We start from the raw sequence: 23,606 nt of genomic DNA, 5'->3' as shown, positions 1-23,606 counted from the left end.
ACCTGGAAGGGTGTGGGCAGTGGGGTCCCACAGGGCTCGGTCCTTGGACCGATACTCTTTAATGTCTTCATCAGCGACTTGGACGAGGGAGTGAAATGTACTCTGTCCAAGTTTGCAAATGACACAAAGCTATGGGGAGAAGTGGACACACCAGAGGGCAGGGAACAGCTGCAAGCAGACCTGGACAGGTTGGACAAGTGGGCAGAAAACAACAGAATGCAGTTCAACAAGGAGAAATGCAAAGTGCTGCACCTAGGGAGGAAAAATGGCCAGCACACCTACAGCCCAGAGAATGACCTGCTGGGTGGCATGGAAGTGGAAAGGGATCTTGGAGTCCTAGTGGACTCCAAGATGAACATGAGTCGGCAGTGTGACAAAGCCATCGGAAAACCCAATGGCACTTTATCGTGCATCAGCAGATGCATGACAAATAGTTCCAAGGAGGTGATACTTCCCCTCTATGGGGCGCTGGTCAGACCGCAGTTGGAGTATTGTGTGCAATTCTGGGCACCGCACTTGAAGACGGATGTGGATAACCTGGAGAGGGTCCAGAGAAGGGCCACTCGTATGGTTAAGAGCTTGGAGACCAAGCCCTACGAGGAGAGACTAGAGAACCTGAACCTTTTCAGCCTCCGCAAGAGAAGGTTGAGAGGCGACCTTGTGGCTGCCTATAAGTTCATCACGCGGGCACAGAAGGGAATTGGTGAGTATTTATTCACCAAGGCACCCCCTGGGGTTACAAGAAATAATGGCCACAAGCTAGCAGAGAGCAGATTTAGACTGGACATTAGGAGGAACTTCTTCACAGTTAGAGTGGCCAAGGTCTGGAACAGGCTCCCAAGGGAGGTGGTGCTGTCCCCTACCCTGGGGGTCTTCAAGAGAAGGTTATATATCCATCTAGCTGGGGTCATCTATACCCAGCCCTCTTTCCTGCCTATGCAGGGGGTCGGACTCGATGATCTGTTGAGGTCCCTTCCGACCCTAACATCTGTGAATCTATGACATCAAGTGTCATGTCTTTTAGGCTTTTATAAGATTAAAGCTAAACAAAAATACTTTATTGATTTATTTTTTTTCGCAAGGGGTATTTTTGTCTTTTCTTTTTCTATTTGAAAACTTTTATTTTATATATGACAATAAGCTACTAAATAGTCTTCCTAACTCCAACACTGTCTTTTAAACCTCAAACAAATGGCAAATAAGAAAACCAAAAACAAATACTTATGCCATGTTGTGGGCACTCAGAGGGGAACCCACAGCACAGCAGCTTGCCCCCTCTGCACTAGTCTAGAAACTGAGTTAAGGGAAGATGAGTAAGCTTGACTTGAAGTGTTTTTGTTTAAACAAATTTCAACATGGCTAAACCCATGTTAGTAGCACATTAAAAAAAAGAAAGGGTAAAATTACACATTACACTTAGACCGTACAAAATTTGTGTTAGCAATGTTAAAGTTAGAACATGCTGTCAGCAGTTGCACGTGAAGGGTTACCATATTTATCCAAATCCAAGACGCTTTCAAATTTAAGATTTCTCCAATAATTTGATTCTTTGCATAAAAAAGTTACATTTGTTATAATTTTCCATGTATATAATCTAAAAAGAATCTAATGAGTAGAAGGTTGTCTTAATTTCACCCCCCACCCCCACCCCCCGGTTTCAGTAGGACAGGCAGCAGCAGGGACTGAGGGGCCAGATCTCCCACCACTTGCCCCCCACTGCATTGACCCTCTTGCCTTCCCCCTTGCCTCTTGTCCCTCATGCCTCTGGTTGTCCCATTTACTCCTGCCTCACCACTTATCTTCTACTGCTCTGCTCTGGGGAAATCAGAGGGGTGGCCCTAACCTGGGCCTGCCATGCTCAGCCATGAAGAAGCAGCAGCAGTAACTCTGGGCCTGGCTAGGTCAGGGTTGGAGGGGCCAGAGCTGGAGCAGTAGGTAAGTGACAAGGTGGTGAGGGCAAGCAGTATGGTCTCCCTTATGCTTCCCTGACAGTGCCATGTGATCAGACTATCAGAAACGGGTTCAAGAAGAGCAATGTCTACAGCAAGTTTGTGTACAGTTCATAGTTGCCAACATCTGAAACACTCTTGCTGAATGAGTCTGTCAAACAACCTGAAAGTGTGGGAGGTGTGGGAGTTGGGCTCCCAGAAAAATGTGTGTCCGTTCTGGTGAATTTTAGTGTATTTTTTTAATAAGAATATCTGATCCAGGGACTCAAAATGTAGGTAGACCTGTTTTTTTTTTTGTTGATAAACTGGCATTGGTCAGGGCTAGCACCTGTCTAAATGACATGCTATATTTTAAACCCACCTGCAGAAATGGAACAGTTGGCAAACACATTGTTCTTCAGTGCATTTTCCAAAACTATATAAGTTAGATTTTTTTTTCACTGAGAATCTGATTCAGAAACCCTGCACCTTTATAAGACAAAATGAGTTCATCCCTCCTCATCCACCATCCTGCTAAGTAATTTTCTAGTTACGCTGAGAATTGGCAAAGAATTTCTAGCAATGCAATTGAGGATACTGCTGCAGGTTACCTTTAAACATGTTAAATCTGTAAAATGTTAAGCGGTGTTAAAATGCTAATGGTAGCAGGTCAAGCCTTAAAGCTATCTCAGCCCTGAACAACTGTGGCTTGACACTACGGGGCTTGGGAAGTAGAGGCATAGCCAGGACTCTGGAAGCAGAGTCCCAGGGGTTAAATGCAGTGAGATCATGGAGCTTGGGGAATCATGCCTCCCTGGGATCCATGTTCTCACTTCCCAGTGGCTCTGCTCCCAGGAGAGAACTGCCTGGAGTTAACCCTGGTAAGAGAATGGGCCCCGGGAAAGAATACCTCCTCGGGCTCCAGGTTTTTGTCATACTTTGTGCTACACAGACCTTTCCCCTTTCTCCCCCAGGAATGCAGGAGGCTGAGGTGGGAAGTCATTCCCCCACCCCACAAAATCCAATTTTCCTGCCTAGAGGAGAGCCACCTTGATGTGGGGCAAAGATATAGCCCTTTGAGGGGCTGGCTACATGCCAGGCCCCCAGACTAGGGGTTCAGATCACATTGCCTGGGATCCTTGGAGCTGGCAATATAGGTGCCGACTCTGTGGGTGCTTCTAGTGAAGCACCCACTGGAGAAAAAAAAAAAAGTGGGTACTCAGCACACACAAGCCACTGTCGAGCTGTTAAAAAAAATGCACTTTACCAGAAGAAGCAGTGCATTACTTCCGCCCGGCTCTGCAGTATCTGTAAAGATCAGGCACTTCAGCAGGGCTTTTTGGTGCTTTTAGCTGCAGCTGATTCAATCAGCTATTGGATAAAAGTGCTAAAAAGAAGCCCCACTAAAGCACCCAGTCTTTACAGATGCTGCAGAGCTGGGTTGAAGTAATAGTTTCATAGTTGGTAGGGTCAGGAGGGACCTGAGCAGCCATGGCAGGCAAGAGTGTTCATCCAGCCTCCTCTTAAAGACCCCACAGGGTAGGAGCCAGCACCAGTTCTCTTGGAAGTTGGTTCCAGATCCTAGCCACCCTGACAGTGAAGTAGCGCCTCCTTATGTCTAGTCTGAATCTACCCTCTGCCAGCTTGTGACAGTTATTTCTAGTCACTCCTGGTAGTGGTCGGGGGAACAGGGACTCCCCCCAATGCCTGCTGGTCCCCCCTGACTAGTTTGTAAACAGCCACTAGATCCCCCCTCAGCCTTCTCTTGTGGAGGCTGAACAGGTTCAGGTCCCTTAGCATTTTATGGTAGGGCCTGCCCTGCTGACTCCTGATCATGCGGGTGGCCCTCCTCTGGACCCTCTCCATGTTATCCACATCCCTCCTGAAGTGCGGCGCCCAGAACTGGATGCAGTACTCCCGCTGCGGCCTGACCAATGTCAGGGGGAAGATCACCTCCTTGGACCTGCTTGAGATGCATCTGTGGATGCTGTGCCTCTTTTGGGCACGCACAAGGCTCAGTATGGGAATGCACCAAATTTAAAGTAAAGCACTGGGGTTTTTTTTGTTTTTTGTTGGGGGGAGGGATGGGGGGGTTATATCTGTAGGCACCCACTGGAAAGAAAAATGAAGTTGACACCTGTGGCTAGCAGCATGGAGCCATGTGGGCTGGGCTTATACTCACATGGAGCTGGTGGGGGTGTTGGGTTGGGGCCAATAGCCCCCTTGAGTAGTAGAGCATGGGAGCATGGAAAGTTTTGCTGGGGTTAAAGGTCTGGAAACCATGAATCCTGAGATACTAGATGACTGCAGGATGGTTGCTGTAGCTCTGTGGATCAGATTAAAAATACCTTAGCTCGAGTTAGATAGAATGCTTCTAAAAGAGCCTTTACTCAAAGTGGTTTAACTTTTAAGCTGTTTAGATTTTTTGTAGCACAGTTTAACACCCTTTAATGCATGGACACTCCCATTTTAAGAGCCTTTAGAATAATTTAAATGTAAATTGTAACTTCATCCTGAGTCCGTAAAGAACTTGAGAAGGAGACAGGTGAAGGAAGAAATTTTGGCATGGGGAGTTTAACTTGTAAGTAATAAAAAGCAAAATATGTCATATTTTATTTAATCTAGAAATGTATCATTATTTCTTGGTACCCTGTTGGGCTTTGGGATTCTTTATTTTTCAACCCATTTTAAGTTATCTAAGTCCATCCCTCTCCATCCCTCCCAGGTCTCTCAGACTTTCAAATGCTGATCTTGCTCCCCAGGCAGGTTTCCCCAAGCTCTTACAACACTCCTGAGTGGCACTAATAGCTCTGCTGTTACATACTTGAATGGAAAGGTTATCCTAAACTGGAAACTGTTTCAATTATAGCCTTTAGATTTCCAAGCCAAGAAATTCTCCCTAAGAGAGAGCCTGAAAATTTACTTTCCATATATTTCAGTTCAACATAAAAAGTTTACTTGTGTTCAGTTCCACATATCAGATTCAGGAAGCAAAGTAATTTGTCAGTCACAGGAGGAAAAGTACTGTATTTGCATATCATTGAGGTAATGAACAAGGAGTTACACTCATTACTTTGCATTTCGTTACCATCAGTAATGTATATGACGTTGCACAACTTTGCACAATTTTTTGAGCAAGTATTCTGTATGTTTTATTAAAGCATAGTTATTTACTTTACTTAAAGGATTTGGTCTAAATTTTCAAATATGACTGGTAATTTTAGGGTCAAATAATAAACCAGTTGGTGCTGCAGTTTAACAAAAAGAACAAGGAGGATGAACTCCAAAAGCTGTGCTTCCTTTGATAAGAAAACAGCTCCTGAAGGCTTTTTCATCAGCTTCTAATATCAAGAGCATAATACATTCTGCAGCATGCTGCCTACTGAGTAGGGACATCGTGGCCATTGTGGCTGCTATGTGCTGAGGAATCACCAGATTCCAGATGTATTCATTTGAGACCGGTTCCATCCCCTGCATGTCGCAGGTATGGCATAAAGCAACCAGATCAGAATATGAAATCTAATTTAGTTGTCATTAAGCAGGAAAACATTCCTGAGCTGTATACAGGGCTTAAGTACTGCAGCACTAAGTAGCTGAACATCTTTGTTTTCTAATGCTGAGATGAGAGAACCACAAAGCACATGCAGCAGAGAAAGTGGTCCATTTGTAGCATTCTTAAGTTTCTTTATGCTTGGTGAAATACTGCAGGGGGTGCACCTGAGGGTGGTTTGCACCCCCTTCCACTGAGCAGCTCCTATGTCAGCAGCTCCAGTACCCCACAGCTCTGGATGCTTGGGCAGAATCTGCAGCATCTGGGCAGGAAGTAAACTCAGACCAGGATGTGGATAGGGGTGAGGTACAGTTGGAGCTCCCAGCCTCATGTGGATAGCCAGTGGGGCAGGTAGTGAGCAGGCATATGAATGGGACTGCCACTGTCTTGGGCTGACCTGGGAGCACAGGGAGCCCCGGGGCCTCTCCTGCCCATTCCAGCCATTGTCCGCAGCCAACCTGCAGAGCCCCAGGTTCCCAGCAGAGCAGGAACAGCCCTGGGGCTCCCTAGATCAGCTGGGGACAGTGGTAACAGCAGATGGGGCCTTCCCTTCCTGCACCCATAGATGTAATTACCAGGGTTTGCACCCTGAATAAAATTGCTTGGGGGAGGAGAGAGGGGAAGTGCCACTGAGTGCTGGAGACGTGGAGGTTCCCAGAACTGGGGCAAGGGTGAAAGATTCTTACTTGTTTTGGGGACTCTAGAAAGTCCTTGGTAGCTTCTGCCATGTTGTGATCTGCATGCCCCATTGGTGGCGGGAAGGGTGCAGAGACACTGTGGGTCAGAGGTCTGCTACCACCCCTACAGCACTGGTCACATTTTCTGCACCCCTTTTTCAGAACCTAAATCCATCTATGAAAAACAGGGGTTCTGTAGATAAGGAAACAGGATTGTTTAAAGTATATAGGGACTAGTTTCTACTTTTAAAATGTGTGACATTAAAGCTTTGAGACCAGTGGAAGTATAGCTCCTTAAACCCATATGACTAGGGACATAGTGAAATGATGATATTGAGATTTTTGCAGAAACTATGATTTTGGGTGGGATCCAGGAAACAGCATGGGCTTCCTGAAAAAAAAATAAAAGCTTTCTGAAAAAAAAATGTTGGTTCCCTTTGGGGAGCCAGCAGTCCTCATTGCCACAGTGGTTGGCTGTGCAGCCTGCCGGTGGGAAATGGGGAGCTTGTCAGCATTTCAAGATGGCTGCTGCCCCTATCCCTTGCCACTGATTGGCTGAGAGGGCTATCCTGGGTGGGACCAGGCAGGGCTTGACCCTATGCGGAGTGCTGTGGGGGCAGCCATGAACCACAGTGCCCAGGTGAGCTCTGCTGCGTGCAGCTCCTGCCCCCTGCTCACTTCCTTCACCTCTAGATGGCTCCCAGGAACCTAGCATCCAGGCAACACCTCCACCCCACACTCACATGCATGTGCATGCACCCTCCCACACACATTCCCCACACATCCTCCTCACAGGGAATGGGCATGCAGGGAGCAGATCATGGCTTGGCCTGGGCCCCAGCTCTAAGTTGTCATCACCCTACAACCACATCCTGTTACCCTGGCTTTGCCTATCCCACTCTGCCTGAAGCCCCATAGGGAGTTTTGGTGAGCTGTTGGTGAGAGGAGACAGCCCCATAAAGGTGTTTTGGTGAGTTCTATGGGTGGGGGGGTGATAATTGATCTCATGAAAGCTCATCAAACTCCCTATGTGGCTCTTGGGCCCAAATAATTTTCCACCCCTGCCCAAGAAGGATGCGTGTAACTATGCACTGAGTGAGGAAAACTGGATACGGATGCTCGAAAAGCAGTGGACATAATATACCTTGACTTTAGCAAGGCTTTTGCTACCATCTCCCATAGCATTCTTGCAAGTAAGCTGAGGAAGTATGGGTAGGATGAATGAACTGTAAGGTGTATAGGAAGCTGGCTAGATTGTTGAGCTCAATGGGTAGTAAACAATGGCTCAATATTTAGCTGGCAGCTGATATCTAGTGGAGTGCCCCAGGGGTTGGTCCTGGGGCTGGTTTTGTTCAATACTTTCATTAGTGATCTGGAAGATGGGATTGATTGCACTCTCAACAAGTTTGCAGATGTCACCAAGCTTGGGGGAGTGTAGTAGATGCACTGGATGGGTAGGGCTAGGATTTAGAGTGACCTAGACAAATGGGAGGATTGGGCCAAAAGAAATCTCATGAGGTTCAACAAGGACAAGTGCAAAGTCCTGCACTTAAGACTGACAAACCCCATGCCCTCCTACAGCCTGGGGACTGACTGGATAAGCAGCAGCTGTGCAGAAAAGGACCTGGGTTACAGTGGACAATAGGCTGGATATGAGTCAGCAGTGTGCCTTTGTTGCCAAGAAGGCTAACAGCATACTGGGCTGCATTAATAAGAATGTTGCTAGAAGATCAAGGGAAGTAATTATTCCGCTCTGTTCTGTACTGGTGAAGCCACAGCTAGAGTACAGTTTTGGGCCCCCCACTATAGAAAGGATATGGACAAGTTGGATAGGGTTCAGTGGAGAGCAATGAAAATGGTTTGGGGGCTGGGGTACATGATTTCTGAGGAGAGGCTGAGGGGAAACAGGTTTTAGTCTGCAGAAGAGAAGATTGAGGGAGATTTGATAGCAGTCTTTAACCACCTGAACAGTTGTTCCAAAGAGGATGGAGCTAGATTGTTCTTAGTGGTGACATGACAGAATGAAGAGCAATGGTCTCAAGTTGTAGCAATGAAGGTTTAAGTTAGATATTAGGAAAAACTTTCTCACTAAGGCTAAGGGCAGACATTACACACAAACTGGTTTAGGTGATCAGAAACTGGTTTAAATCTGTAACAGAACAGATGTTCATTGCACATAAACCAGTTTGAGAATGGGTAAAACCAGTCAGATAAATCTGGTTGAATGTAGTATCAGACTTAACTGATTTGGCTCAAACTGGTTTATGCAATGTCTGTCCCAGACCCCTTGCTGGTTTAAGATAAACCAGACACCCCCAGCATCCTGGCATGCTCTCTGACTAGGCGAGGCTCTCTGTTCCACAGCAGGGCTGCGGCCCCTCCCTTCTGCAGCTCTGCAGTCTCTTCAGGCATCTGCCTGGCTTCTGCTCCCCCACTCCCCTCCCCACTCTGTGCTAAGCAAGCATTCCCCCATCCCTCACAGAAACCTGAGCATTAGCTAGCAGACCACATGCTGGCTATAGTCCATGCTGTGGGAGATGAGAGGCTGACAGGCTTTTTGGAGCTATTCAACAGGTGGCTTAATGTCCTTCCTTGGTAAGAGCTGTTTGTTTCTCCCTTCCCCCTCACCACTCCCTGCTAAGCAGGAATTCCCCTGTCCCCTCTGCCTTGCGGAGAAGGTATCTGTGTATTAGCTAGGAGACCACATGCTGAGTCAGTGCTGAATCAATAGGTAGCTGGTATGATGGGCTAGCTGGCAGTGACTTAGCCCAGTGGTTTTGAAAGGGTAAAAGATGATTGGAGGACTTGGGATTCACTTTCCTCACCAATCTGGTAATGATTTGGCCCAGGGGTTTTGAAGGGGTAAAAGATGATAGGAGGACTTGGGATTTGCTTTCCTCACCAATCAGGCCCCAGAAACTCACCCTCCATGTCCCCTGATTGGTCCCTTGGGTCACCTAGAGGGGGATAAAAGGGGCAGTGTGGCTGACTCGAGAGACCAGCTAGGGACCACAAGGAAGGAGCTTCAAAGAGCTGGGCCAGCGGGGAGGGAGCAGTTGCCCCAGAAGCACCTGAAGGAGTGGGTCCTGCAGGCAGCAGTTGGACCCTCAGCAGTGTGGCGTGTAGCCAGCAGGAAAGGCTCCCCACTGGGTTCCAGGATCCTCTACAAGAGGCTGCGGCCAGCAGGAGAGGCTCCCCAGCTCCAGCAAGGATCTTAGCAGTGACCTGAGAGGTTCCCAGCTCTGCTTCCAGCTCCTCCAATCAGAGGCCAGCAGCTCGATGTTAGGCCAGGGCCCCTGGAAGGTCAAGACCCCTAGCAGCTTGGCACAGCACCAGCACTGGTGGCAGAGTTTCTGTCTACCATGTGGGAGATTTGAGTTCAAGTCCCATCGGGGGTGACTTGGGGTGAGTGAAGTAACAGGGAGAAATTCTTGTTGCAGTGGAAAGGGGTCATTGTGTTTTTCCCCCTTTCTCCCCCTCCAAGTACCTAGGCCCTATATTCCTTGTTATTTGACATTTTGTATTTTGTGCCTTTTTATATTTCACCAGCCAGTATTGTTTGTTCTGCCATTTGTGTTTTATATTTTGTTAACCCTGTCTTTTGTCAACTGGATGAATATGTCTATGATTCTAAGTGTCTAACCATTGTTGAATCCTGCCGCCTTGGAGCATTGTAGTGTCCCCTATACCACCTGGTTTATGTCTGTTATGTTCCCAGTACTGTTCTCTCATTAAAAGGTATATGGTTAAGTCCCCATTGGTGGTCTGGCTCTGCTCTATAGGGGGAGGAGAGTCCCTACACCTCCCACAGTGCTTGTGCACCTGCTCTGATCCCTTCAATTGGAGAGAGAGTACCTCTTGGAGTACCACCCGGGTTACAATGGTAATGTCCCTGTTTTCTTAAAGGGGTGATAAACACTGAGATAGGGGTGACACTGTTATTAGCTCCCCACCCCCAGCTTGCTTTCCTGTCAGTTTGCTGCACACAGTATACAGAAGCAGGGAGGAAGATTGAAAAGCTCCATATCATCAACAGATGCATGCACTGCACACACACCTTTTGCCTCAGTGCTGGCTGGGGGCTACAACACTCCCACCCCTTGAGCAGCAAGCTGAGAAAAGCCTGGGACTGCAAGCAGGCTGGGGGTTTCCACCCCTTCCCAAACAGAGCCTTCTGCTAGGACCTGGCCACACACCCTTAGCTCAGCTTTGCAAGGGAAGGGAGGACTGCTCTAGTGCCCCCTGGCTTCTAGCCTGAGCCACTGCAGGCATGTGCCTGAATTTCCTCAAGTCCAAAGGGATTGTCTGTATTGTTGGAAACCAGTTCAGCCTAGCCAGGTTAGACTAACCTGCAAAGGTTGAATCAATTAAGGCTCAGGTTTTTTGAATGTCTGTCCCTAGCCTCGGAGGGTGTTGAAGCACTGGAACAGGTTATCTAGAGAGGTGGTGGAAGTTTTTAATGACGGGCTCAACAAAGCCCTGGCTAGAATGATCTGTTTGGGGATAGTCCTGCTTTGAGCAGGGGGTTGGACTAGATGACCTCCTGAGGTCCCTTCCAACTCTCATTTTCTATGATTCTATTACTTTCTTCCCAATAAAGTCTAACTATGAATTTTGGGCTGCCACTGTGTATTTTATATTAGTATCAAAACCCAGAGCAAGAACCTTTATTTAGTTAATGGCAGAGCTATTTATTTCAAATATTTTAAAGCAGGAAAAAAGGACCAGATCCTGTTTGGTTAGTAAATTAGTCTATGACCTAGGCAACATTATTAAACCAGATGGTAAATATAAATTCATTATAATTCATTGTATAAAATATTCTATACTGTATATATCTATATAGTTGTATATAAATGCATGTGTATACACTGTCTTTATGCATCTCTATTTAATATACTGATTCTGTTCCAACTGAAGCCAATGGCTTCAGTGAAAAGATGATCAGCTGTATTTCTGATTTCAACCACAGCTGAAGAGACAATGACTCACAAAGCTGTGAAGATTCTGTTGTTAGGAAAGGAAGTGAACTGTTCCCTTGGTATTTTATACTTATGAGCCAACTGTGTAACAAAAAGAAAAAAAAACTTTAAAAGGAAAGGCATATAGCTCTTCTAAAATACAGTATCCTAAATTATTTGCCTCATCTGCATATTTAGTGACTTCCTTCCCCAAAATTATTTTTTATGTTAGAAGGATATATTTTAACATTAAAGTCTGAAAAAGCTAATATTTTAAATCTTCTTTGCCACTCTGCTATGTGTTTTGGATAAAAATATCTTGTAAATATGTGAGACCCTAATTATGCAAATGTATTTCAGCTTGGAGGACAGTTATGTTGAATTTTATTAATCACTCCAAGTGGCTGTTTGCCAGTTTTATGGTATTGATGGATAGTACTTCAAGAACATTTAATGTTTCACTGAGTCTCTCTAAGAGAGAACAGGATGTTATAACATCTTGCTCCCAACAGTTGTTTGGTTATTAAGTGAAAAATCCAAGAAAATGAAGGCTGTGTGCCATTATCTTAAGCCTGTCTTTGTCTGGTTGGCGCTTACTCTCTTTAGAGGCTGAGTTTAAAAAAAATAAAAAAATTCTTGATTTTTGTTTTTTGTTTGGATCTCTAGAAGTACCATCCCCATAGTGTGACCTCTTAGAAGACTTGACTCTGCCACTGACATAATTCTCAGTCTTTGCTGTACCATTTGATTTGTCCCCACATTGTTTTGTTATTAAAATACCATACAAGGGAGTTGGCAACCTTTTATCACCATGGCCTCCTGCTTGCTACCCAGTCCCTTCCTGCCATGGGCCACAAATCTCTGTAGCTCCCAGTGATCAGCAGATGTTGTGGAGGGGATACAGAATAAGGCAGGTGGTGGGATCCTGGAGACAGCTTCACTGGTACTTTGGCTGGAGCATGCTGCTGATTCCCTGAGCTTCCCTGGGCCAGATTCGTTTTGTCATGGGATGCATTGGTCTGTGGGCCATAGGTGTTAGCCTTTAAGCTAACCTGTTGAAGTCAATGAAATTACCTCAGTGTAAAGTTGATGTGAGAAGAATCAGATTGTGTGGTTTTAACCAGTATGCTCTTGATTTGACATAAAAATTAATCCTTGTTAACCATTTTTTATTTCAGTATACTTGGGAAAGAGCTTCAGTGTTATATTAATGATGCTGACATGCTGGTAATAAGAGAAATGTTTGAAAGAGATTGATGTTCACTCAGGCCCTTGGTATGTGTTATATTAATGGCTCAATTAGCACATTGGGCTGTTGGGTTCATGGCTTTGAACTTGCTGGTACAAGTGGAGTGCAAGATCATGATCTCAGGCTCCACATATGCTGGCAAGTGGAAAGGCTGCAAATGGGAGCTGAGGCCTAATCCCCCAAATCATACATCCTGGAATGCAGATGTGGCATGGGAAGTAGCATAATTGTTGGGATCTGAGATCAAATCTCATTGCACCATTATATTAACATTGCCAGGGAATTAATTGATAAACACTTTGGAAAGGACACAAGGTTTGTATATGAATTTTAATCACATAATTATATATGGTTGAAAAGAAAGAAATCTAGTTATAGTTTGTATGAAGTACTTTAGGCATGTGTTAATCAGGTAGGACCTGCACAGCATTTTGTCCTTAAAGAGGTAGAGCTGTCATATTTCAATTGTTCAAAGCTGCTCCAATATAGGATGTAATATTATCTGGAAAAAATATTGCTTAATTTTGCATTTTCTGCTAGGTTTATGATCTATTTTGTTGTACTTTTACTTGAAGCTGTTTAACAGATGAGGAATGCCAGAGAGTATTGAGTGAGAGCAGTAAATTAGGAAAGCCTCTCTAAACTTCATGCTGTCATTGAAAAAAAAGAGCAAAAAACCAAAAACCAAAACCCCAAACCACAGATATAGCTGTCCAATGGCCAAAGTTTTTAGGGTCAGAGCAAGCTCTACATGCCCTCTGACCTTCAGGAATCTTGTTAATGCAACCGACTTACAAAGGAGAAACAAAGAGCCCGTGCTGTCTCCTGGAAGCAAGCAGAGTCTGAAAAGAGTAGAAGTGTGTGCTCAAGAGTAAAATGTGCAGAGTTGTTAAAAACCAAAGCTAGAAATACAAATGAGCATTTTAAAAGGTCAAATTAAAAATCCACAAATGCATTTTGCTGAATTTCATAACTCTTTCTATAGGTAATTTCCCCTAGCTATCAGTTTTGTGGCTTTGGTATTTCAAACATAATGGGTCTGCCCCAAACTCCTTAAACTCAATGGAAATTATATTCCATAGGCTGAGGGGGGCTTTGGGAGCAAACACAATGCCTGTTATTTCTGATACCAATGGTGGGGGGGAACCTATTGCTCTGAGCTTTTTTTTCTGAGGAAGGAGGCATTTATTTAGATATAAATAAATATGATACAACTATCTCTCATGAGTACAATCAATGATACAACTGTGGCTTTTCTCTAAGTAGTTTCCCTTTAATCTTATTTATATTCAAAATTCCAAGACAATTTGGAGTTTACAAACTCTGTGTTGATGTTAAGCATTAATAAAATATTATAGATGTTATTAGTTTTAACGTTTTTTCAAGGTTGGGTTGCCCTTTGAAGGAGTTTAGCGTGATGCTGCTTATGTATATAAAGTCTATATTATATTTGCATTAAATTCTTGCAGCATTTTGGAAACATCTCACTCTTCAAAATGCCAAGTAATTTTTTGTAAATAGCTGCTTGTTTTAGCGGTATTGTTTTTCTTAACTCAAATATAATTTGTGACACTCAGCTGAATGCCATACACTTCAGAAGCACAGATTCATGGTACAATATGACTGATCATTCTTGATATGGTATCAACATTTCAAGTTTCTGCCATTTATAAGGAAAATCAAATACCACTTGAGATAAAAGTAAAACTATAGCATTGTATATATCTACAGTGAGGAGTGTGCCTAGATTTTAGTTAATATTACGCAGCACAGAGAAAACTATTTGAATAAAATGGAGTTCTTAAAACATGGTTCTCTTGGCAATAAAATAAAATAAAATAAATGAAATTTGGCTCCTTGACAGACTAGTAGAGAGATGCTTTGTGATGCATCAGATTGTACAAAATGTTTCAAATAAGTCCTGTGCTGTTCATTCACTGCTCTGCCGTTCATTTTAAGGAATGAATGCATTTCATTAAAGCTGTGTTCCTCATCAACAGGGCCAGTATTGTGCAGAAGCGAATTATTTATTTTCAAGATGAAGGCTCTCTTACCAAGAAACTATGTGAACAAGGTAAGATAAATTAGGACTGCTCTCTGTGGAGTGTTCTACAAACTACTACTTATCCACTATATAAAGTTTTAACTTCCAAGCCTTACTTTTAGGCCCTACAAAACTTATGGTATGAATGTGGCATCTCCTATCCAGTTATATCCTTACTCAACACTTAAGTCATCTTTCTTGTTACCCTTATCTCTTTCCTCTGCTGCCATCCCTGGAGTTTTTTTCCATGGTAACCTTTAAGAACATCCTATATGTGCAGTGAAATATCTATTGAAAAGAACTCAATTTTGTGATTCTTAGTATTTGAACATGAGGGCCCAGGCCGCCTTGAAAACCCTTGAATGAGGCATACTGATGTTTCATGCTGAGAGGAGGAAGTGGAAAGAGGAGGAATGATTATCTTTATGTTTTTGCATAAAGAAATTATTTCTCTCCATGGGAGGTTTGATTATAAAGAGAAGTTATAGATGTAACTGCTTTCCTTTGGTTCTTCTAGCATTTCTCATTCTTTTATATCTTCATGTTAGCTCCTTAGGGCAGGAATTGTCATGATAACTGTGCAGACTCTCAGGGGAGATTTGTCAAAAATACCTATGAGGGTTTAAGAGTATAAACTCCTGTTGAAAGTCAAGGGGATGTGTGCCTGAATCTCCAGGATATGTTAGAAAAGCCCACCCTCAGTACATAACAAATGGTCTATAAATAAAAGTGAAAGAAATCTGACAGGTGGCACTTCAACTCAAATTTTCTTGGCAAATGGTATTGCCACCTTTTCTTGTCCAGCTATGTTGAATTCAATTATAAATATTATAGATAGCTGTCTGCATTTAAACGGTGGTTTCATTTGTGGCGCTTTGGAATCAAAGGGGACTTATTACTCAGTAAAATTACATTCCCTTGACATTAGTATGCATGGGTTCTTTGGAATTTACTTCCAAACCCCATACTTTTACAAAAATATCCTTTACAGGGTAAGCTTTTCAGGTCCCTAAAAATAATAATTTCTTTGTGCAAAAATGCAGAGACAATAGTTATAAGCACTTCCATCCCCTGCCCTTTCTTCCAATTGAAATGCTTGAGCTGTGTCTAGTTCAATGGATGCTAAGGTGATGACCATTTATTTTTGGGGCCCAAACCTGGAATTAGCTTAATCTGGTCTTGAATATAATATTTGTAATAAACTGAATATGTGCTACTCATGTGCTTAATTGAATTTTAATAAACATGGTGTCCTTGATAGTAACCATGATTCACACATGCCATTGTATTGTACCATTTCATACATTGAGGAATGCACATTACACTCATTAAAACTAACCTTTCAAATTCAGTGTGGGGAATAGGTTGAATAAAGCCACTGGAGCAAGCAAAATAAACATATTTAAGACATCTGTTCACATTCCTAAAAAGAGAGAGGAATTAAATACAAATGAGAGAGCCACAGCCAAGAAGTTGGGAATTTGGAGTAAATTGAGGTCATGTCTCTGTTAGGAAAAGATTGTGTGTGTGTGTGTGTGTGTGTGTGTGTGTGTGTTTTAAACCATATAGCTAACATGTTTTTAAACATTAGTGACTTAATTAAAACATGTTAATTTGTCATAGTCAACAGTGAGGGAGTCTATGACTAGCAACCTATTTAAAAGTGTTAAACTTTGTCTACACAGTTGTTTACAATGTTAAGACATTTTAGCTGTCATACTGTCAAAACCACAGTTTCCTAGTCTAGAAATGGCCTAAATTTAGAGACAGTTTGCCAAGCCTGGCAGCAATTCTGTTTTGAATGTATTCATCTGTGCCAAAGGCAAAATGGTGTCTTGGGTGGTAGGGGAAAGTATAGAGGTGTAGTGCTGCAAAGCTTTATGCTTCAGGAAAACACAATGAATATTTCTACTGTAATTTGTGAGGTTGGCCCAGAAGATTGTCCTCAACCAGTCCAAGGTATATGAACAATTTCTCTCTACCAGCATCCTACTTTATGGCCAGCACTATACCTGTATAGCATACTTTTTATCCCTCAAGTAGAACCCTCCGAGGGATCCCATGTTTAAATTAGTTGGGTCTCTTTCTGTACTTGGCTCTAATTATGGGCAGAAGAGATGGGAAGTGGGGTGTTCCTGAAAGTCAGGAACAGAGACTTGCTGGCTGAGTTCTTCTACTTGAAGTGTGCTGTGCCTGGAAGAGGGTGAAATACACTTCAGAAACAAATGGAATGGGAATTGAGCAGGTTGCTGTCAACATTGTACCCTGAAATTCAGATAAACTGAGGCTGGGCTGGACTGTGTTTGGGACCTGAGTTTAGAGGTTGCAGTATGGATGATCACTGGATGTGGGCTTAAAGACAATCTTAAAGATCAGCCCTATGTAGCACCATAGCCAATGCCTCCTGCTTGAAGCCTGCTGTTGTAACTTTCCAAACCTTTATGAGAGAGTACGCCATGTGCTGCTTTCAGAGGAGATGGGTGCTATAGCTAGTATCATAGCAAGGGAGGGGCAAGTGAGGCAACTGCCCCAGGTGCCAAAGTGTAGGGACACCAACAGGCGCTGCCCAGCTGGAGTGTGGTGCAGGACGGAGCAGTGAGTGGCTCGTGGCAGGGCATGGGGACCCAGGGGGGGGGGTGGCTCCCACTGCTGCATGCACCCTGGGCAAGCATGGGGAGCGTGTGCCCCCTGAACCTGTGTGTGGGGTGAGGGCTTGCCCTGGGTGCCAAACTTCCTTGCTATGGCACTGGACATAGCCTTAGTTCCTCTCAGTCTCTAGTTTAGCACAACTATACTGACTAGCCAATTGCCCATCAAGAATGATGGGGGGTGGGGAGCAGGTGGGGATGGAGCCCCATGTCCCCCTGTCTGGGCCTGCTCCCTCCTTCCCTCCTGCTGCTTGGGGACTGGACCTGCTCCCCACCTCCCTGCCATAATGGGTCTGGGCCCAATGCAGGGAAGAACCAGGCCTGAGAGTGGAGAAAAGCCAGCCTGCTGTGGTGGGGGGCAGGGAGCAGTGGGCCCGGGCTGACCTGGCTGGGGGATGGGAGGGGGGGGTTTAGGGCTGACATGGGGGAAGAGAGGTGGGGGAGGAGTGAGCCTGGGCCTGAGTGGGGAAGGAGGCCTCCTCCCCCTGCTGCTGCCACTTAGGGCCAGGCTCGGCCCACTGCTCCCCCTGCACCGCCATGGTGGACTGGCTTCTCCCCTCCCCTTTTGGGCTCACTCCTCCTCTTCCTCACCCCCCTGAGTTGGGCCCGGGCCCACTCTTCCCCTCCCCCCCCCACTGTTGCATCAGCCCAGGTTGGTGCTGTGCTGGTCCTGCAGGCAGCAAGAATAGGAGGGGGAGGGGCGGGCCGAGGTCAGAGCCAGTGGCCTCACCCCTGCAGCATCCTGACCCCGCTCCCCCCTGTGCCACAACCACCACCTCCAAGGAGCAAGGTGGGGGGGGGGGCGGGATGAGGCCAGCTGTGGTGGCCTGCTCCTGTCCTGCTCCATCTTTGCCACCTGCAGGGATGCAGGGCAGGGGAGAGCAAGGCCAGCACTGCTGACCTTGCCATCTGCTCTGTTGCCACTGCCTCCAGGGAGCAGGACAGGGGGGAGGTAGTGGTGAGGCCAGCACAGTCTCATCCCATGATGGTGGAGACACAGGGGAGCACGTGATGGCGGGGACACAGGAGACAGAGTGGGGGGGCCAGGCCAGCACAGCTGGCCTTGTCCCTCCCTGCTCCATCCCCTGTGTCTCCACCATCATGGAGGTGCTCCACCAGGCCAACACTTTCTGCCTCAATGCTGTATTTGCATTCTGATTGGGTGTTTCACTCGCCCAATCAGAGCATGAATAAAGCATTATGGACAGCCAGATGGAGAGATTACGGCTTTTATAATTTTTGATTCTATAACAAGGCTTTTCCCCTGACTTCCTTTCCTGAGGTCACTCGCATGGCTCTTTACTCGCTTTAAATAGCTGACTAGGATAATTTGTTTGTATTGGCCTTATTTGTCATGAGCACATATTAATTCACTAAAGTAAACAGTGCTATTGTAACTGAAGTTAGAGGAGATAGTGTTTGGCTTTAGATCTGGATTTAAATTGTGGGGCTGAGGTTCATTTTCAAGAGTAAATCAGAGCACAGGTTTATGTTTGGGTTTGATACTGCCAGAATCTGGTGTTCTGTTCTTGTGATATTTCAACATTAGCAGACGGTTGATGTGATCTTTTGTGTTGGACATCTTGTGAGATTTTCACACATCAGATAAGAACCAGAAAAAAAGGCTCCAGTTTGGGATCTGAAACAGAACCAAAACTTTAGTGGCAGTGGGTTCATATCCAGGAGATATTCATATCCAAACTGACATCATTATCATTACTTTGATATTTCAAGGTTTCTGTTTTGGCCCATATCTAATTATAACCCAAAATTTAAAAAGCAAAACAAAACAAAAAAAATCCCTGGTGAGTTCTATTCAGCACTTGTATTTCTCTTCTTGAATTCTGCTGTCATCTGTACAGTTGTAACAAAACATTTTTAATAAATGCATCCATTGCTCCTTTTTCAGACTCAGCCTTTGAAGGCGTGACCGACAAACCAATCCTGGACTGCTGTGCCTGTGGAACTGCTAAATATAGGCTAACTTTTTATGGAAACTGGTCAGAGAAGACACACCCAAAAGATTTTCCAAGTGAGTATTATTAATTTATGATTACAATTAGCACCTAGGGGCCACCATAAAGAGTTTAGTTCCTTTTTAAAATTGTATTAAGTTTGCCCTTTAAAATCTGTCATAAGACTCTCAGTGACTTAATTGGGCATGGCACCAAGCTGCTAATGACATTATTTGCATGTATAATACATTGTATATACTGTCCTGTTTCTCTTTATCTTTTGGAAAGACAGACAAGTCTTGAAATGCAAGCTTTGTTTATCACTTACAGCAAGATTTTGAAAAATGTCTAAATGATAGAATCAGTGCTCCTGTAGCAACAAAGCATAAGTAGCTATAAAGATTAAAGTCCCCCCCCAGCCCCCAAACCCATTCAAATAGGCTTTTTGGGTTATGTTGGCCTCTTTCCCCCTTTTCTTTTCTATCTTTATATTTTTTTACTTAAATATTGGCTTCACAATCAGTGGCAGTAAGGCAGGTGAATAACTTTGGTATCTAAATCACACATTTATTTGGGCTTTAAGTTTTGATATTTGGGTTTTTTGTGATCTTTATTAAAGCCTTTGTGTGTAGATCATTTTTTAATACAACTGTCACCCAGTGTGGTGAAATGTCATCATGCAGTCAAAGGCTTGTCTGCATATGAATGAGTTCCTTGATACGGCTTATGCTGGTGCTGTCTTACAAAATAGAATAGCTCAAATATAGCATCTGTGAGTTAGTAAAAGAGTTTACAATGACATAATTAAATTGTGTTTGACTTTCTGGTTGGGCAGCAGAGTGCATGGAAGATAAAAAAAAAAGCTGTAATTCCAGTAATTGCAGTGATATTCTTTTAGGATATTAGATGATTTGTGCAACTGCTACATAGTTCTCTTCAAATTTATTCTTTGTGTGGATTTGACTGCTGCAACAGAATCATTTTAATAGATTAATCAAGTTATTTCTTTTCACTTCTGTGAATGTATTTAATTATGTGATCACTCTTTCTGATTTGTTTTATATAGTTGCCCTACATCTTTGTTTAACTTCTCTTCTTCCATTCTGAAATAATTTCTAGTTCTTTATCCTCTTTCTACAGTTTTCAGTCAGTAAACATCCATTACGCACTTCAAGCATGATGTGACTCGGCCATACTACATGCATCATTACTATAAAAGTGGATGGGTAGACCTAGATAAATATGGAAAAATATTCTATACATAGTTGCTAAAATTATAACATGAATAAGTTCTATTTGTACATCATTTTGTTTACTTATTTGTGTAGTTGAATTGTTCTGGCATATGTCCTTGAAAAAAAAAGTAAATGACAAATAAAAATTAATGAAAACTAAATTTTGTGGTAGAAATATGTGTAATCATGGAAGAAAATTAATACCATGGGACACATTACACTAGCCACAAAGCTTAGATTTTCACAGAGGAAGAAATATGGTATAATATTTTAAATAACAAATAACTGAGGAAACCCCAATCTTCTCACAGGTATGATAGAAGGAATTAAAATTTTTATTACAGTCAGCATGGAAACATGAAGTAGGGAAAATAAATTAAGCTTACAGAACTTCTGAAAGATCTGTAGCTCATATGGTAACACAAAATAAATCAGTGATTTATAATGATATGGGTAACAAAAGAGTCAGTAACGGAGCAGTCCCTTCATTTAGGAGGGAACAGTTGGCCCTGTTAGGAGAACCCAGGAGTGGGGCATCTGGGTAGGCAGGGAGTATCCCACTAGGAACTTAAAAAAACTCCCAGAAGACTAATCAAGGGAGGAAGAAGCAAACTGTGATGGGGTTAGATTCTCTGCTGGGGTTAGAGCCAAAGGGCTCCCCTCCTAATGCAAAGGCAACACAGAAGGATTTGCTTTTCTCTGTTTGTTTCTCTGTTGTTTTACTTGGAGAATTGGCTGAGAAACTTATCAGGGAGCAAAACCTACATAAGGAAGCCAGCAGGCTCGGCAATCCATTTACAGGACTATTTTCTGATATTGTCAAAATAATCTTTGCAATATAATTACTCCTGTGGTTCTTTTATTCTTCTTTCAGTTATGATGGTAGGTCCATGTGGTTAGATGATATCTTACATAAGGCTTTGGCTCAAACTAGGAGTGTGTAAACTCATGAAGGTGCAAACTAAATTGTTGGGTAGGTTTCGCACAGTAACAGGATTGTTGCACATAATGATATTTGGTTGTATAAAACCCCTCCTTAACTAATATCTAGTAAGAAGATGCTATTTATCAAAGCGTAAGAAAATCTATACTCTTTTGTTTGAGTCTTGTTTCCATTGAAACTAATTGGATTGTTGCTGCTGAGTTCAGTGGCAGAAGCATTAGACCCATGCAGAGCACCACGTAACAGATTTTCAGATGAAATTTCTGGAAGGCTGTTGTTGAAATTATTTCATCTGTATGTAGTGGTATTAAAACTGAAAAGAAATCATTGTCAAATTGCTGTTTAAAATATTGAGACCATGCAACTCTTAAATTAAAATTGAAATCCTACTCCCTGTGGATTCTATGAATCACTGATTATTTGTCATGCCGCGGCAGAAATGTTGAATATATCTCCAATGCAGTGGTTTCCATAAATACATTAGGGTTGTCCATGAAATTACATATTACCTCCAGCATTAATTGGAGTAGATTTCTCATATTGAGCTCCCATGAGGAATATTATCTTAAAATGTTTAATTGAAATCCTACTCCCTGTGGATTCTATGAATCACTGATTATTTGTCATGCCGCGGCAGAAATGTTGAATATATCTCCAATGCAGTGGTTTCCATAAATACATTAGGGTTGTCCATGAAATTACATATTACCTCCAGCATTAATTGGAGTAGATTTCTCATATTGAGCTCCCATGAGGAATATTATCTTAAGATGTTTACCCCCTGCCACTTATTCATTTACAGTAGAATTACAGACAGAGAATGCTGTTTCTAATTCTTTATAGTTCTAACTTTTGCAGGAAAAAATACATGAGTAAATTTAGAAACAGAAGTGGGCTTGTATAGGATTTCTGACACTAAAACCTGAAGAGCTAAGTTTCCCCTTTGCCCCGATGACATCAATATAGCTAATATAGAAAATCAACATATACATAGTAATATTTCTCATTTGTTTATCCATGTAACTTATTTGAACATTTTCCTGAATAGTCTCCACATAGTGTGGGCATCAGCATTGATGTTTCTTTCCAGCTCTACTCTTTCAGAGTAACCAAGCAGCAGTACAAAAAGCGTCACATAAAATTGTGACTTTAGAAAAAATAATTAACCCAGTCCTAGATGCCATTACAACATCTAGTGTATTTTTTCCTGGGTATACAAGAGCTTGCATGTAAGACCATATTTTAGGGGTTTGGGAAGGAGCCTGACGAAGGGTTTTTGAACCCGAAAGCTTGCTTAATAACTATTCTCCAACCATTTGGGTTGGTCTAATAAAAGATATCAAATTCACCCAAGGAACCTTGTCTGCCTAGACCCTATTTTATACATTTATGTTGTCACATGTGGTACTGAAAATTTTCCCCTAAGGACTGCTTATGCCAAATAAATATTGTTTTTATGATAAAAAGTTACAGCAAGAAATCTGATAAAACCTCATGTTCCAAGTTTACAAGTACCTTCCTGTGATAGGCTTATAATAAGGAATGATTTAATAGTCATTATAGCAGTGGAGCTGAAGCAGCTTTATTCTGTTAAATTTTAAAATGGATCATACACATAGGCTCTAGCAGACCTGCTGAGTCCATATAGCAGTGCTCAGGATGCAGTTGCTTCATCATAAATCTTGTTTTGTAAGGTGTCAACTGACTGTACAGTGGAGGAAGAGAGGCTCACCAGTGGGGGAGTTTGAAAAGTTTCCAAAATGATCTCTTTTAAAGTGTTTTTTCTTTCACAAATATCTAAGACCAAGATTTTAATTAAGCTGCTGTTAGACTTGTGAACTTGGATGGATTTAAAAGACGAGAAATAACATGTTTTCTTGCCAGACAAATTTCCAGGAGCTATTACTGTTCAAGATAAAAGGACCACTGGAAGCTGAGTATTGTATCTATACTGCATCAGACTTATTGAAATAGAGCTATTACAGTTCCTTTCACATTTTTCTGGCCAGTGTTAGTGTTTGCATATGTCCTGTGGCTTATAAGCAGTTTCTGTTTTCTGGCTAGTGTCCACATATCATGTAAAATGGAAAACATTCAGGGCTTAAATCATTATTTCACCTGCCCAACTTAACAAGTGTTACATTTCCTGATACTTTTATTTGTCAACAAAAATCTTCAGTTAAATTTGTCAGTGGTGGAACTGCATATACCAGTGCTCAACGCCAGGTCCATGGGTCAGATCCATCCTATGGCCTTGTGTCATCTGGCCTGCAGGGCTCTCCATGGGTCTGGAAATTTGGCAGTTGGAGAGTGGTGACATCACTCCCCCACTGCCAAATTTCTGGACACATAGATTCATAGATGTTAGGGTCGGAAGGGACCTCAATAGATCATCGAGTCCGACCCCCTGCATAGG

The 23,606-nt window shown here is 43.1% G+C and overlaps 1 protein-coding gene across 1 annotated transcript in view; it reads left to right on the top strand.

Annotated features, from left to right (window-relative positions):
* The window catches only part of SPON1 (spondin 1), a 376,259-nt gene that overhangs the window by 103,135 nt on the left and 249,518 nt on the right, over nucleotides 1-23,606 (top strand). The window contains exons 4-5 of the mRNA XM_006027949.3: nucleotides 14,366-14,439; nucleotides 18,967-19,089. Of these exons, the coding sequence (XP_006028011.1) occupies nucleotides 14,366-14,439; nucleotides 18,967-19,089 (197 nt within the window). The remainder of the gene's footprint in view (nucleotides 1-14,365; nucleotides 14,440-18,966; nucleotides 19,090-23,606) is intronic.

This window comes from Alligator sinensis, unplaced genomic scaffold (assembly GCF_000455745.1).
Source record: "Alligator sinensis unplaced genomic scaffold, ASM45574v1 scaffold1072_2, whole genome shotgun sequence".
Lineage (NCBI taxonomy): Eukaryota > Metazoa > Chordata > Crocodylia > Alligatoridae > Alligator > Alligator sinensis.
This window is presented reverse-complemented; position numbering and strand designations above follow the sequence as displayed.